Source organism: Piliocolobus tephrosceles, chromosome 2 (genome assembly GCF_002776525.5).
Source record: "Piliocolobus tephrosceles isolate RC106 chromosome 2, ASM277652v3, whole genome shotgun sequence".
Taxonomy (NCBI): domain Eukaryota; kingdom Metazoa; phylum Chordata; class Mammalia; order Primates; family Cercopithecidae; genus Piliocolobus; species Piliocolobus tephrosceles.
Genome location: NC_045435.1, coordinates 73714716 through 73732447, shown reverse-complemented (window position 1 = coordinate 73732447; position 17732 = coordinate 73714716). Strand labels below are relative to the sequence as shown.

Sequence of the window (17732 nt, the reverse complement as noted above, 5' to 3'; positions counted from 1 at the left end):
GTGAGGATTCATTGTGTTACGATGAAAAAGCACCTAGCCCATAGTGGCATTCTACAAACACCTGTTGCTTTCTGTTAGCGCATGCCCTTTGCCCAAGGCCTGGCTGCTGGGCACCCTAGACCTTCCTTCCCTCACTGCAAAGTTAATTACTACCTGGTGTCCCTCCAGCCATGAAAGTGTATAATTACGTAAAATATGTCTTGCACCAAGTTGCAAATTCAAATCTGCCCTGATGAGATGGGGATGACAATCCTCTTTCTCCCTCTTCTTGCCTCCCCCATTGTGCCCACCAAAACATATTCACAGACAGATGTGCAATGGTTTTTGCTGGCAGTTTTCTATGATGTGCAACTCAGTGTTCTCATTAAAAATTATTTGGAAATCCTAGGACATTTCTTTCTGTACTTTCAATTACAAGTACATAGGAATATGGACTTGTCTACATCTATATTTCAGATAATCAGCTGTGTAATATTGAGTATTGACAAAGAATTAGAAAAGTACAGATTTAGCAGGGCATTGTGGTGCACGCTTACAATCCCAGCATTTTGGGAGGCTGAGGTGGATAGATAGCATGAGTGCAGGAGTTCATGAACAGCCTGAACAATGTGACAAAACCCAATCTCTACAAAAAAAAAATACAAAGATTAGCTGGGTTTGGTGGTGTGCACCTGTAGTCCTAGCTACTTGGGAGGCTGGCTGAGGTGGGAAGATCACTTGAGCCCAGGAAGTTGAGGCTGCAGTGAGCCAAGATTGCACCTGCACCACTGTACTCCCGCCTGGGCAACAGAGTGAGACCTTGTGCCAAAAAAAAAAAAAAAAAAAAAAAAAGAGGAAAGAAAATTACAGATTTAAAATATTCATGAAAATCAATAAACCACTTTCCCCTGCTTTCTGTAGGAGGACAAGAGGCAGTAGGGAATAAATTGACGCCTTTAATTGGCAATAATCAAATTCAGACACCTAAGAAAATACACTCAATATCTCAGGTGGCAGTATTGCTTTTTAAAAAAAGAAAGTTTCTGTGAAATTACACTGATGATTTTTTCACACACTAAGTACTCTATATTTAATTGAATACTGCCTCTTCCAACTGCACAATACATGTTGAAAACACTAATGTGAGTATCTCCATCCAAACTTAGCACAGAAAAACAAATTACCTGCAGTTAATTCACAGCAGGCTTTAATGATGTTCTAGAAAATTGATTTAGTCTTTACACATTCTAATTAATTCCACAGAAATTTGATCTCTTCTTTTGGTCTCCTCATATCTAGGGTTATCTTGTGGGGTTTTGAACCTTGTGGGGTTTTGAACTTTAGTAAGTTGCAAGTGGTTCTCAAATTTTGGAGTGGATAAGAAGTATGTAGGGGCTTGTTAAAGTATACAGTCCAGGGCTGAACCCTGTCTAGAATTTTTTTTTCTGATGACTTTATTGAGGCATGTTTTACATATCATATAATAGACCCATTTTAGACGCACAATTCAGTGATGTTGGTACACTGCTAAGTTGCGTAACCATCATCATAAAGTAGTTTTAGAATATTTTTAGTTCTCCTAACAAGATTTCTTATGCCCATTTCCATCCCCTGCCCCAGGGAACAATAATCCACTTCCTATTTCTGTAGATTTGCCTTTAGGACCTTTTATATCAAGGGAATTATACAATACGCGATCTTTTGTGTCTGACATTTTTTTTTTTTTAGACAGGGTCTGTCTTTGTCACCCAGGCTGGAGTGCAGTGGCACGATCATGGCTCACTGCAGCCTCAATCTCCCCAGCTAAACTGATCCTCCCACCTCAACCTCCCAAGGAGCTAGGACTACAGGTGCACATCATCACACTCAGCTAATTAAAATATATATATATATATATTTTGTACAGATGATGTCTCATTATGTTCCCCAGGCTGGTCTTAAACTCCTGAGCTCACGCAATCCTCCCACCTCAGCCTCCCAAAGTGCTGGGATTACAGACATGAGCCACCATGCCAAGCCTGGCTTTTTTCACCAGGCATATATTTGAGGTTCATCCATGTCATGGCATGTATCAGTGGGTTGTTCCTTTTAATTGCTGAGTCATATTCCATTGTATGGGTATACCACATTTTGCTAACCATTCATCATTTGATTGACATTTAGGTTGTTTCCATTTTGGGCTATTATAAATAATGCTGCCATAAATACTTGTAGTCAAATCTTTGTGCAGACATGTGTTCTCATTTTTATTAGGTATCTGACAGTGGAGTTGCTAGATCATATGGTACTTTTATGTTTAACTTTTTCAGAAAATGCTAACTTATTTTCCAAAGTGGCTGCACTGTTTTATATTCCCATCCCCTCGAGATCCTGGCTTAGTCGGTCTGGGTGGTACCCAGGAATCTGCATAGTGAACTACCTTCCCAGGTAATTCTGACATAGGTAGATCAGAACTACTCCTTAGATTATATACATATGAAAAGAAAATGTGTGAAGAGAAATGATAGAGAAACTTATTGACATGTTCAGCATTTTGCCACAATACTAGCCTGAATGGGTACTTACTTTGGGAGCTGAGATAAACTTAAAAAGCCTCCACCACAGGGGACTCTCTACCTTGTAGCCAACAGGAAGGATGATGGGAAAGAAAACTTACAACTCGCCACAACATGATGCTAGTTTGCCTCTCTTATAACTGTAAAACTGGTTGCCAAAATTTTTAACTTTCTAAATTATATAAGGTCTTTATAAAATCCTTGAGCACTGTTTTAAGACAGAAAGTAATGCAAGATTAAATTTAGTAGGTGGCTTTCAGATTACATTTCCTTAAGAAAAATGTGGGCTCCTGGAGATGGGGAAATCACTTGCTGATTAGCTGACCTAAGCTTAGCATGCTGTTGTTATAATAACTGCTCATGGGGTGCAAAAGAAAAAACAAGCTGATTGTGATGCATCTAATCACCCATGTCCTACTCGCTGTGCCAAGAAACTTTCAAGGGCTCAGGGCTTTTTACCTCCAATGAGAAAGACAGCACGACATCTGACTTGGAGAGCTGGTTCTCACTCTCCTCGCCCATGTCGATGATGGAAGCATTGTGGCTGCGTTTGAGTTTCTGGAGCTTGAACTCCCCGCCTTTAGATACTGGCATGCTCTCCAAGTTGGCCATGAGCAGGTTGACAGACGACTTCAACTCCTCGATGTACATATTTTCCATTTCTTTGGATACAAACTTGGGAAATTTGCGTTCCTTGGGAAGAAAAAGAAAAGTATGAGCAGAGGAGTAAACAGGAAGCTGATTTATATAGAAGGTCTTTGTCTCATGGGCCAGAGTTAGGATCACATCTACTACTAGTGAAATTCACCCAGATTTCATGGCCTTGTGCTAGAAAAATGTTCAGCCTAGTTGAGTAGACAGCTGCCTGCCTGTTTGTTATTTATACATCCTAACAGGTAAGGAACACGTACATATAGTAAGAAACATTGAAATGCTTTATTATAGTTCTATTTTTCCCCCAGTTTTCTTCAGCAAATTTGATTTGTAGGAAGAAAAATGGGGTGTTGTTTTTCAAATCTGGTTTCAGTTCAGTTTTTCTTTTTAGTAAAATGCAGTCATTTGTTTTTAAGTGAGGGAAACAGAAAGAGACCCTATTTCTGGATATCTACAGAGATTTTCTCACATGAATAATTCAAAAGAAGCTCATTTGAGATGTTTCAAACATAGTCTATATCTATTTCTAAGAATAATAGTTACTGTTTTCAAGAAAAATTGAACCAAATTAATGAAGTGATGAAAAATGTGATTAAAATTATTTAGAAGATAGAGCAATTTGGTATCATAACTGACCTCTATGTTTTCCTTTCTTGCTTATAAATTTAGATGTAATTGCAACATTGCTAACCATGCTATTTGTTTCTTCATACTTCTAAGTTCCCTGGAATATGCTTTGGATCAATCACCTTCCCAAACAGTCATTTACCACTTGAAACACAAACTTGCCCTCCCAAAGCCCTATTCCATAATTGATGGAGCGAGAAGCAAGCCAAGTCAGCCTGACTTTTTCTTTTTTGGAAGTGACAGAAAAATCCAACTCAAACTGGCTTGAAACAACAAAAGAAAAATATCCTAGGGGTAGACCCAGCTTTAGGAAAGGCTGGACTCAGGGCTCAGGTGATATCACCCAACTGAGATTTTTGTTAAAATCTTGGGTTTGGTTCCTCTGGGGTGGCTTCATGCTCAGTTTGGCTCCCTTATTGTCACAGAAATGTTGCTAAAGATGTGAACTGTACAACATCACATTAGGCTGTCTAATGGAAGAGTGAATATTTCCTCTTGTAATATGCAAGGAAGATGGAGGCAGTCTTTCATCCCCAAACTCTCACCCAAAGTCTAACTTATGTACATGTCCAATTGGCCATATTACTGGCCAATTTCTATGGCCAGTATATGCTGTGCTGATTTGCATAGGCATAGATTATGCCCTCTGTCCTTGTGGCTGGGAGTAGAATTAAACCCAGATCCCACAGAACATGAATTGGTATGCCAATTTTGTGTGGCAAAAAAATAAGCTGAGTCACGGGCATCTGAGTCAAGATGAACCAACTAATTCTATCAAGTGCCCAGTCATCAATCAGATTTATTCTGTCAAGCAGTTGAACTAGCCTGAGAGACATTGAGACTGCAATTGGCTGGTAGAACTGAAACAGTAACATCTTACAGACTCAGGGTTGGCTGCCACACTGGATCAGGTCGAAGCAGAATAAGACACTTAAAAAGAAGAGAAAGAAAGAAGTAGAGACAAAGAGAGAGAAGAAGTAATGGAGGTAGGGACTGAAGGAGGGAGGAAAAGGGAGAGAAAAGAAAAGAAAAGAAAAGAAGATGCTGTCTAGACTTACAGAAGGGAACTCTGACTTTTATCATTTTCTAATTTCCATAGGCCTAGTTATTTCTCCTGTACGTTGGTTCCTTAAGAATTTATTTTTCTTTCAGTAATTCCCCTACCCAACAGTTAGTTAAAAGGGTTTTTCTTCCTTGCCACCTCACAGCTTCAGTCAAATACAGAGAGTGGTTCTTCTCCATAGAGCTTGGAGATGTCGTTGTGCTGGTTCAGTGCCAGTCTTCTTCCTACATGAAGGCTGTCATAAGTTTTGTTCCCTTCTCTCCCTACCTCCCTGCATAACTAACAGCCTTCTTGCCATCTTCCATATTTCAGCTTCAAAATCTCACTTCCCTGAGTTGGGTCCTCCTGTTGTACTTGCTAACTCACCTTCTTGTTAGCACTTATTGAAATGGATTGAATGTTTGTGTCCTTGCATACTTTATATGTTGAAATCTAATCCTCAATGTGATGGCATTTGAAAATGGGCCTTGGGAAGGTGATTAGATCATGAGGGCCCTCATGATGGAATTAGTGCCTTTACAAAAGAGGCCTCAGAGAGCTGCTCATTTGTTCTTGCCAGCATGTGAAGACCTGGTAAAAAGACAGCTGTCTATGAACCAGGAAGTGGGCCCTCATCACCGAATCTGATGGTGCCTTGATTTTGAACTTCCCAGCCTCCAGAACTGTGAGAAACAAATTTCTCTTGTTTATGCCAACTATGGTATTCTGTTATAGCAGCCTGAATAGACTAAGACACTTGCTATAATTATAATTAATGAATCAATTGTGAAATTTGTTTAATGTCTGTCTTTCCTGCTGGGCAATGATTCAGGACCATATCTATCTTAATACTCCTGTTGAATTTTCTGTATCTAGCATAAAGTTTGACACATAATAAGTATTCAATACATATGAATTGAGTGAATGGATCAATGGCTTGTCAAAAATGTCCATATTAAATATCAATGTAGCTAAAATTCAGTTGTGAGGAGGAGGTGGAGAGATGATAAATTAAGTTCTGAAAGAACACCGAGATTCTGCTTTTCCATGTGAATAAATATAGGGGTCTGAAATCCACTCCACAACCTCACAGTACCAGTTCCTTCTGGAACTTCTTAGTATAATCACGTCCTGCTTTTAAGACTGGGCTCAGCCTACTGTGTGGTGCTTTCTGAACATGCTGTGGGTGAATGTGAGAGAAGGAGCAGAATGGATGCTTCTGAAATGAGATGATAGGCTGATGATCTTAACAAGAGTTATTAATGATTCATCACAAAAGAATCTCAAAAGTCATATTTCTCTAAAACTTCCTGCGCAGTGGCCTTGAAGTTTTATCATTCTTGGACTTGATCAGGGACAAGTGTGAACCTCAGAACTTGGATATCTTTTTTGCAAATCCATCAAGATGCCAGGACTTGGTTGCTGGGTCCCCATCACTTGGAAAACATTTACTGCCACATACACTGTGTATGGTACAGAGTTAGGCATTAGGGGGATCACGTTGAGAGGATGTAAACTATATTCCTTGTGCTTACAGCCACTGGGGAGAAAGATCTATAATGGAACATCAAGGTAGGCACTGTAATGGAAGTATAATATGATGCAAATCCTTTCTGAGAGAATCAAGGGTGGCTTCCCAGAGATAGTGACCTTTGGGATGAGGGTCTGATGGATAAAGAAGAGTTTGCCATCAGGTTGCGTTGGCTGAGATAGGGTCACAGTTCTTTTTTCCTTCCCATGGAAAATATTACAGGCAACCATTAATCCAAGAAGGTCTATACAGCTGTACATAGTCACACAATATTTCCTCATATTTTTTGGAGAGAGAAGGGAAGAGTGAGGTAGGTTAACTCTCTGGAGAGAGAAGGGAAGAATGAGGTAGGTTAACTCATGGTCTGAGAGTAGTCCTTAGGCCCCATTAAAGGCTGTCACGGAGCAAAGTTTACATCCCAAGAGCTTGTAGCTCATTACACTGACCTGTATCTTGCCTCCTGATATGGGGGCCAAAACCTCAGTGAACTTCATGGTATTTGGTGTGGGTGGGGGAACTTGGTAAGTGGGAAATTTCTGATTTTAATGCCAGTTGCTGGCTTGGTAGTTGCCAGGAGGATGAAGAAAAGAGCTAATATTTGTGAAGTGGGTTCTTCTTGCTAATCAACTTTGAGAGACTGTCTTGTCAAGTGCAGTTCTTTCTATCACAACTCGTCTTAGGGACTCACTCAGTGCCTTTTAACTCCACAGTCCTGAGATTTTTGAGGAGACCCAGTGGTTACAGGTACCACTACGCTGACTGAGAGTTAGCTCCAGCAAATTCTATCTAGCAAAATATTGGAAAAATCCAAAGAATGATCACTTGTCCCAGAACTTGGACAGTTCCTAATGACACCATAAAAAGAGGCTCATAAAAACTAAAGTCTGCAAGGAAAACAAGGAGATTTTTCTGGTCCAAGTACTTAAGCCTTGGGAAGAAATAGCATTCTATCAATCCAGGCTGAGGTTCTTGAGTGGAGCTTTTCAGTGGCAGACCCATTACAAACACATTTCAAAGCTGAAGTTGTGCCAAAATAAGGAAAATGCAGTCGTCCATCTCTATCGCTACTTTTTCAAGCACAAAAATAGATTAGCCTTGACAGAAGAATTGTTTATTCATATTGCTTTATGAGAAACATAGCGTATGGGTGGGCAAATTCCTCCAAAAAAAAAAAAAATCTCTGCTGGCCATTTATTTTTGTTTTGGGCTGATAACATTCCTCAATGGAGATAGCCTCCCAAGGACAATTCCTACTAGGGTTATTTATGCTCTGAGAGATTTTGGAACATCTTGAAAAATAGCATCTGAAAGTTCTAATGCCTCCCTTAGCTATTGGCTTTTCTTTTCTGGTTTTGGATTTTTACACAGAAAGGATGAATGAGGTATGTGTAAATGATGACAAGCCTGCCCCCACTCAGAGTGAGGTTCCCTACAGACCCCAAAGGCTCAAATGACAAAAGCTGGTGGGTGATCAGAAGGAGGAATGTGACAGAAGGGCCCATGCTAGACACTGGAGCTCACTGACAGTGCTGCGGCTATTTAATCCAATATCTCAGACACTTCCTGGGCTTCTGTCATGTGTCAGGTGGTATGGCTGTCACTGGAGATGAAAAAGCCAGCCGAGAGGTGACGGTATGGGGGGACATGCCAGAAAATGACCAGTTAGTGACACATGAAGTAACAGAGGCGTGCAGAGTACAAGGAGGGCACCAAGGAACTCATCCAGTCCATGACAGTGAAACAGAATCGACCCTGAATGCTGGGTCTGCTGCTTACTAGCTTTGTAAGTTTGGACAGATTTCTTCACCCATCTGAATTTTGGTTCCCACATTTGAAATGAGGATAATAAACCTCATAGAATTATTGTGAAAAATGAGAGATCATAACATGAATACGTTTTGATCACTGACACACACAGCCTCTCTTTATACACACACACACACCCTTTGCAAGCACTATGCTACTACCATCACCACTACAAACAACAATACTACTAATAATGATGGTGCCTATAGTAAAGATAATAATGTTAGTTGGCACTTACTGAGTGCTAACTATGTGCTGGACACTAGGTGAAACACTTTACATGCTTTATTTTACCTCGTCTAATCCTTCCAACAACCCACCGATGCACATGCTGCTATTTATCCCTATTTTTTGGAAGAAAATGAGGCAGAAATGTTAAGCAATAATTAGTAGAGTTAACCTTGAAACCCAGCAGAGTTTTTGTTCTTAGCCATGATAGGATAAGGCAGAACTATCTGGCTCCAAATGTCTATAGAGCTAAGGCAACTCTAGAGGTTCTCTCTGCATGGTACACTGTGTATGCATCACCTCATTTCATAGTGGTCAGCAAAAGGCTGGTGACAGCTGAGTCCTCCACAGCAATGGCCATTCCACCATTGCCCAGCCAATGTGCACTGTGTAGGCTTAAGCACAGGGAGTAATGAGGATGGGGCCAGCAGGCTAAATGAGAGAAAGAGGTCTTGGTATTAATTTGTCAAAGTCAGCATCACAGACATTAAAAGGCACTTTCGGCTCAGGCATTATAGTTTTCTAGGCTAGTTTATTTACCCAATTGGTCTTACTTCCTCAGCTTTTATAAGCTGGATGGACTTCCTTCCACTTGAACAAGCTTCAGAGGACCTCCCTGGCATTTATATTTTTCCATGAGCTCAGGTTTCCCTGGATTTTTTTTTTTTTTTTTTTGAGACGGAGTCTGGCTCTGTCACCCGGGCTGGAGTACAGTGGCCGGATCTCAGCTCACTGCAAGCTTCGCCTCCCGGATTTACACCATTCTCCTGCCTCAGCCTCCCGAGTAGCTGGGACTACAGGTGCCCGCCATTACGCCCGGCTAATTTTTTGTATTTTTAGTAGAGAGGGGGTTTCACCGTGTTAGCCAGGATAGTCTCGATCTCCTGACCTCGTGATCCACCCGTCTCGGCCTCCCAAAGTGCTGGGATTACAGGCTTGAGCCACCGCGCCCGGCCTCCCTGGATTTTTAGCTACTGACAAAGGCCAGAGTCAAAGGGGGTCCCTGCACACACATTTTTTTTTTTTTAACTTTTCAGGCAACAAATTGAAATAAGTTCCTACTGTGTACTGGACACTTATGTTACTTCATAACACAGCACGGATGCCACGTCCAACATTATTTTGAAAGTTGGGGGTTAGTATCTTTCTCTGGTAGGAGAGGATTCCATTTGTATCTGATTTTTGGCAATGTGTGGAACAGAACTTTTCCATCAGAGAAATATTTGGATATTATTTCTTATTGATATTTGCAACAGGGCCAGGATATGAGCTACTAATTGTGCTCTGCATGGAATAGGGGTCTAAGTGGCATTTCCGTATTTAAAACAATGGCTTGAAGAACCAATGGTGTTTTACATCTAGACCTCTGCCACTGACACTACAAAAACTGTATGATTTGTCTTAAATAATTAGCTCAAGAATTTTGGAATTTTACACTAAAATTCGGCCAAAAGAACTGGCAAATATCACAGCAGCACTAATGCCACAATCTGTCTGCTTAAGCTCAAATGTCAACTTTTGATCACACAATTTAAATAACTTAGACTTAATTCCTGGGTGAAATTTGGGAACACTTTAATATCAACATGAGAGGATTTGGGAAAATGTTTGAGCAGGGATTACTAAGTCTTTTCTACCAGATTTTAAAAAATGCATTCATATCTCTTTCTGGAACTTTTAAGGCAGCATGACTGATGTTCACAGTGAGACCGTCTCAGTCTGATGTTCTTGTGCAGCCGTCTCTGTCTGATGATTCGTGAGATGCTGGTGCGATTGAATTGATAGATTATAGTGCAAGGTCGTGGGTAAGGGAAAGTCAGCATGCTCTTGCCTCCCTTCCCTCCTAGGAAGAGAGGACAAACATGTCTTTCAGTGGAAATATATGATGATGAGGATGCTACTGGTAAAATAACCAGGGTCCCTACAATATCTTTCCCAGATTCTAAAAAAATCAAAGTAGAGAGGATTCTGAGTTCTAGGAGCCAAATCCGCCTAACGCTGCTGCTTCATTTGGGCTTCTGGATAAGCTGCAGGGAACACACAACAACTTCTAGTGGAGAAAAGAAAGCAGTTTCCAGGAGGGGGAACCAGCAGGGAGTGAAGAATGGTGGGGAGTCCTGTCTTGGAGTAAATTCCTGCCTCTCTTCTGAGGATTCTAAAGAAATAGCATGAAACGTGGAATTAGACAACTCAGTTTTCTGTATACTAGCTGTGTGAACTTGAACATATGTAAACTTCTTGATTTGCCTGTACTTGGCAGAATTAATGTAATGCCAGAGATTGTTCATCATGGGTCTAAACGAGATTTTATGTGAATTGCACAGCCAGCGTCTGACTGACACATTTAATAAAGGACTGATTAGCAGAGAGAGAGGCCAGGATGAGGCAAAGTAAAAGCCTGGGTAAAGGGCATAATGGATCCTTGGATTGGTATGAGGAGGAAAGTGAGGGCCTATATTTGTGAAGATATTTTGTAATGATAGTATGCATACTGGTTAAGAGTGCAGACTCTGGCCATTGAGTGACCCTGGTCAGATTCTCTAATGTCTCTGCTTTAGCCTCCTCATCTGTGAAATGGGGATAATAATAGCATCTTTCTCATTAGGTTGTTGGAGGGTTAGATTCTCAAATGTAAAATGCTTAAAGGAGTATCCGGCACATAGGAAAACACTAGGTAAGTGATAGTTATTACTATTGGGTACACCTGGAGTGTTTCCCAATTCATAATGTCCACTCCACCCACAGTCCCACTTCTTCCCACCCTCACCCTAAATGATATATCCCCAGCATCCATGTATTCAACAAGACCTTCACCCCTTTTCCACACTGGATTGGTTAACTACACCAGGGGTTGGCCCTTGAACCAAGTTGGGCCAGTGAGAGCTCTGATTCTTAGCATTGTGAATTTGCAGGGGATAAGAAAGAAATGATAATGAATGTGACACATGGAGATGGGAGATGCAGGGAGAGTCCTGATCACTCTGCAGGTCCTGGTTATTCTTTCCTGGGTTCTGGCTGTAGTTTCTCTGCAGGTTCTGTGAAGTACTCCTCCATCTCTGATCTCCTCTTTTACATAAGTTTGCTTGAGTTGGTGCCTCTTATTTGCAATCAAAAGTGCTCTACCCATCTTTTAATTCAGAGAACAGAGTGAATTACATATGATGGATGACATCTATATCCAGGAATTTCTGGTTATGATATTTACAGGAGCTGACGTTCAGCCATATGGGTTGAATTGCACATCCTCACGAAAATTCACTGATGCTGGAAATAGAAAAATCGGGGCATGCTGAAAAGAAGCAGAGGTGCTTTGTCTCAATATCTCTTCAGGAACTAGCCAATATCTGAGATCTTGATATTTTATTTAACATTTAGTGGAGGAGATATTTCACAATTTTCATCAGTATTAGCCAGGCTGGTTTAGGCAAGGGGAGAATTTAGTTTTCTTGGGATCTGACTAAACTGAGGGAAAAGCAGGTACACGGCTGAAGCTTAAGAATAATTAGAATCAGGGACTTAAACGGATGTCCTCAGGATTGAGGGCTCCTTGACATCTCAGTGTAGACTCTGTCTCTGTTTCTATGTGTTGGCTTTATTCTCTCATCATCTTTTCCCTATATGGAAGAACTGAATATTGCTACAGGTATCTTTCTACCATTGGAAGACAACGGCCTTGCTGACTCACATTCCACAGGCCCTATGGAGGGATTCATTGGTTTAGTTTGCATCAGGTGTCCATTTCTGGACCAATCACGTGTGGCCAGGGCAGGCCGGAAATTGTGACTGGTCCCACTTGGGTGAAGAAGAGCTCACTCCAGGACCAGTTAGCTATAGCAAGGGGGCCACTGGCATGAATGAACATTGCAGAAGAGAGTCAATTTCTGAAAGAACAAGAGACAGTAGAGGGCACTCTATCTCATAGAAACCCTCAATACCCTATACAACAACCCTCTGTATATACCGAAATCATTTTCCATGCTCTGTAAATAATAATCAAGATCCACTTTAACTGCCTACTTCATTGTCTAAGAATGCTTAGTTCTAAATTGCTAAAAATATCTCATTTAGCTTCAGAATATTTAGTGGTGGGAGTTGGGGGAGAGAGTTCTTTGATTTACTATTCAGAGATGAGCGTCTTGGCTCATCTATGGTCTATTAAAAATTAAAATTAGCCTAACACCAGTTTCTCAAATTACCACGTTAAGCCTTAAAGTAAACAAAGCAACTAAATGAAAGGTGCTATGAGCTTGTTTTTGAGGTGTGTGTGATTTTTATTTAGATGGGATGAATACTTATTAGTTGGGAATATACTCGTTCTCTAAAAGGCAGATGAATAGACCAAATGACCTCCATTTTCTAGATAATCCACCAGTAGAAAACATTTTTACAGGAGAAGTAAATTCTAAAGCTTTATTAATGTTTACCCTCACATTAAGTGGGATTTTAAAACATAACCTTTTATAATACTTTTAGCCAAATCCATAAGCGCAAACTATTTTTAGCCACCAGGCTGACTGGATTATACACTTTAAAGATGTCCAAAAACAAGATGCAAAACATTTCAGTAAAACTGCTTAAGCACAGGGGGATTTCGATGCTTCTCAGACTCTCTCTGGCTTCTCCTCCAGTAGGATCCTTTTCTATACCTCCAAGTCCAGAGAGACCTCTTTCCATAAGGAGAAAAGCTCTACCTTGTGCCCACCCTCCCTGCTGTTTCTAATAACCCCCACCCTCATACGCACACAGGGCCTGGGAACACAGTAGGAATCAGCAGGAGCCTGTTGCTATTTACAATTTTTATATTATATTATTCATGGATTTTTTTGGTATTAATTATAGTTTAAAAATACTTTACTAAAATATTGCTTATTTTGATTACCGGAGGTCTGCTTAAATTTTGCACCTAAGAGAAGGCTGGTACCAGCCCTGATATTCAGACAGACTTGAGCTTAGGGTGTGGCACAACCTCTTTGCTGGTGCCCAGCAGGTTCAACCTGGACTTCCCCATCTCTAAACCAAGAATGATAACTGAAATATCCTTGGAGGGCTGTTTTGAGGATTGACTGAGTTGGTACATGTGAAGCATTTAGCATGCTAGACACAGAATCAGCACTCAACTAATATGACTGGCATGACTACTATTAATAATATCACAGATGGCAGGGATAGCAATAATGGTAGATAACACTTAGCTGTAGTCATCAACAGTAAGACATAACCTCAACCCTTGAGGAGTTCAATGTACTGGGAGACTCAGACATGTAAACGAATGATCACCATTCAATGAGCTGCTATAATAAAGGTTGATATGTGGTCTGACGAGAGCACAAAGGTGGAAAGGACTGACTGCTAAGCTCTTAGAGAAGGTGTTTTAAGTCAGGTACTGAAGGCTGAGTAGGTGAGTTTGCTAAGTGGAGGGGAGAAAAATGGTTACTCCAGGTTGAGACACCAGTGGGTATAAAGACACCAAGCCCAGAAAGGGTCTGGTATATTCGGAGGGAGACATTCTCTGTAGTTGGACTGGTGAGTTCTGGTGGGAAAGTTGTGCAAGGTGAGGTTAAATGAAAGGGTAGAGCCTGTTGGTTAAGAGTCTTGAATATCATTCTAAAGAGGTTAGATTTTATCCTAGGAGCAATGAGGGAATCTATTGAAGGATTTTGAGTTCTGTTTTGAGATGTTTATATATGAGTTTTAGCATGGCAACTGTGTGCACGATGGATAGAAAATGGGGGATTTGGAGCCAGGGATACCCATTAGGAGGCTATTGTAACATCCAGGTGCTGAAGATGAGGGCCTGGATCAAAGCACCAGTAGTAGGGCTGGAAAACAGTCAAGAGATCTGACCCACATTTAAGAGGCAGTCACTGGAGGCAGGGTGGCTGACTGAGTGTGGAACATTGCAGGGAGGAAGGAGAAATTGACAATGGCTAGGAGGTTTCATCCACAGCAACTGGGTAAAGAACACGAGAAGAGGAGTAAATATAGTTATGTGTGTGGGGTGGGAGGAAGAAGACAAGGAGCTAGATTTTGAACACATTCAACCTGAAATGCCAGGAAAATGTTTAAGTGGAAATGTTCAGTAGACTGTTGGAACTCTGAGTCTGGAACTCAGAAGGAAGGTTGGAGGTCTGAGCTTGGGTATTCACTGGAGCATAGGAAATGCATGAGGTATCTCTGGGAGAGCTTGCCTTGAGAAACGAGGGTTGAAGGCCCAATGAGGGTGATTGTCCTCATCTTTTCTCCTCTCTGCTTCTCAGCTTTATCCTTTAGAGGCTGTCGATAATCAGTGTGCTTCCTGGTTGGGACTTTGGCCTGGACCCCAGCAAACAACCCCGATGTCTCCTTACCCTGGCTATTTGGTCTGCCATTTGTAGACGTCCATCCAGCTCTCGTCTGATCTGGGCTGCTTGCTCGTCTGGATTGTCCAGCTGCACAAAAGCACAGACATTGAGACTTTCAGTTTGGGTCACAAATGCCAATAAACTCGGGACATTCCATTTTACACCCCCTGCACTGTGCTCCATGGACATATTTCAGTTACAAAAAAATTCTTGTAACCGACAAATCCAGTCTGAGTGAAATCCCAAGTTAATTCTTCTAGGCAGAGCATGATGTGGTAGGCAGTTGCTAAGACAGGCAGTTGAATGACCTTGAAAAAGAATCATGAATCTCTTCTGAACTGTTAGGGAGCAATGTTTCAAATGAGGACCCAATGCACACTTCTTTTTGGCCCAATGAAGACAGTGCTTACACGGCAGATGTATAAGGAAGGAGATGGCAATATAACTATTAGAAATGTCAGGAGCAGACATAGTGCATATCCCCAGTGCACACATGACATGGGTCCAGCTGCTCTCCACCTCTGGACCATGGAAGATTAATAAGTCATTGCATTCCTTCTCTTTGAACCCTGAGACCTCAACCAGTCCTCCAGATGGCTACTTCCAATCAGCTGGTGTTGATTTCTAACTTGAAATCTATTCCTGTCTTCCCTGATGATGAGAGCTATTTGGATATAAAGATCAGAACACCCGGGCACAAGTAGGCCTGGACAATTCGCTAACTTCTCTGTTTTCAGTTTTTTCTATCTAAAGAAAAAGGGGGCAGTTATGTAGTCTTCATTCCTTTTACATATTTCTATGACTCTTTGAAACGACTAGCAGACATTTCTGTAAAGGGCCCTATATTCAAAACTTCAGGCTTTGAGGGCCATAAGATCTCTGTTGCAATAAATCGACTCCTCCCTTGCAGATGAAAACAGCACCAGACAATATGTAAGTATAGATAATATATAAGTGAATGAATGAGAACCACTGTATTCTAATAAAATTTTATTTACAACAGGTAGCAGGCCATAGTTGCTCATTTCCATTTTATGAGTTGAAACTATTATTTCCAAGCAAAGCTAGCATTGTCTTTCAAGTTGTATAGAGTCTGCTTATTCAGCAAATTATATTTTATTCACAGAAAAGTTTACTAAGGAACAGTGGCATTCAAATAAATTGGTTTTTCATTCCTCTTTTTAGTATATATTAATTCGAAACAAAAAGTAGCATAAGAAATATGTGAGTTTTCTAAGTCCCTTTCTTCTAAAATCAATTTTAGAAGAATGTTTTAAGCTCCCTGCCTACAAAAAAAAAAAAAAAAAAAAAGATTCTCACCTATGTAGCAAATAAGTTATTTGGAATATGATATAAACAATAACATTAGAAAATGTATGGTCATACTTTTGAAGCATCATAATTAATCTTGTTTGGTTTATTTTACAAAACACATTGAAAACCCATCTGGCTTTATGCTGTACATTTTAATCACCCTGTTCAATTCAGGAACCACATCACTTTATCTTCCCCTTTCCACAGTTTGGGAGAAGGACTAGTCCTTAGATCATGAAAACTGGATTGCAGCATTTGGCTAAGTATTCTAAGGCAGCATTTTCCAAAGGGTGTTCTGTTACAAAGTCTTTGAGAAACTCTGCAGTTAGAAAATTTGTTAGACTTTGACCAACTCAACTATTTATTTTTTTTCCCCCAAGATTGAGTCTTGCTCTCTTGCCCAGGCCGGGGTGCAGTGGTGCGATCTCAGCTCACTGCAACCTCTCCCCCCTGGATTTAAGCAATTCCCCTGCCTCAGCCTCCCGAGTAGCAGAGATTACAGGTGTACACCATCACGCCCAGCTAATTTTTGTATTTTTAGTAGAGACGGGGCTTCACCAGGTTGGCCAGGCTGGCCTGCGAACTCCTGACCTCGTGATATGCCTGCCTCGGCCTCCCAAAGTACTGGGATTACAGGTGTGAGCCACTGTGCCTGGCCCCATTGCAACCATTTTAAAACTGAAGCGAGAATTTTCATTTTTTTTTGCATAATGCTCATAGAACATGAGTTGGAAATTCTATTCTAAACAAACATAAAGCACACCACCCAAAAGCAGTCAAATGACTGACCACTGGTCCATCCCAATAACCACTTGTTGACAGATACACACATGTGGGAAATACAATGTCCTCAGTGCTGTTTTTAGGCTCCAATGAGTTGCATTTCTTTTTATTCCCTTGGGAAGCCCAAGAGTTCTTCAGCTCTAAGTGCAAATCCACTGGGAACACTCAGAAACGTCTTGTTCAAAATACATATGCAAATGAAACATTCAACTGTTTCACTGGGAAGCAGCAAAATGATTTGGTTATTGGCTAAAGTTGGTTAACAGCTAAATGATTTGATTAGGAGAATTTCATCAGAAGATACGGTGCTCATACAGGTTAAAACAGAAGTGGTAAAATACAGCCCAACAGAACCAGTTCCATTACTAAATTTTCCAGAGGCATTTGGGTTCTCCTACTGGCTTCATAGAAGGCAACTGGAAACAGCAGAAAATGCTGGTAATGAAGATGAGTAGGCAAGGTCTACATTAAGCTTAATTTATTCTTTTATTCATTAGTTCACTAATTTACTCATTCATTCATTAAATTTTTATGGAATATCTTGAAATGTCAAGATATTGGAATAAGAAAGGAACAAGGCCCTGACTCCATGGAGCTTAAATCTAGCAAGAACAGACATGATTTGGGCATAAAGAAGAAGGGATTAGCATTTATTGATGCTTGCACCAAACACCAAATACCCTATAACCTGTTTACAGCCTTTTCTAAAGGGTACCAAGAAACAGAGGCTAATGTGCATTCACACACGAAAAAGGATTCTGGGGTGAGGAAATGAAGATTCCTCTTGAAAATTAGTAATATGTCAGCATAATCAAGACTTTGAGAAATTCTTTTTTTTTTTTTTTTTTTTTTTGAGACGGAGTCTCCCTCTG

The 17732-nt window shown here is 40.7% G+C and overlaps 1 protein-coding gene across 9 annotated transcripts in view; it reads right to left on the bottom strand.

Annotated features, from left to right (window-relative positions):
• CADPS (calcium dependent secretion activator) overlaps positions 1-17732 on the bottom strand; it is a 483558-nt gene that overhangs the window by 259388 nt on the left and 206438 nt on the right. For all 9 annotated transcript variants that reach the window (XM_023200558.2, XM_023200583.2, XM_023200569.2 and 6 more), the window contains 2 exons: positions 14770-14850; positions 2994-3227 (listed from right to left, as the gene is read on the bottom strand). In XM_023200558.2, coding sequence (XP_023056326.1) covers positions 2994-3227; positions 14770-14850 — 315 coding nt within the window. The remainder of the gene's footprint in view (positions 1-2993; positions 3228-14769; positions 14851-17732) is intronic.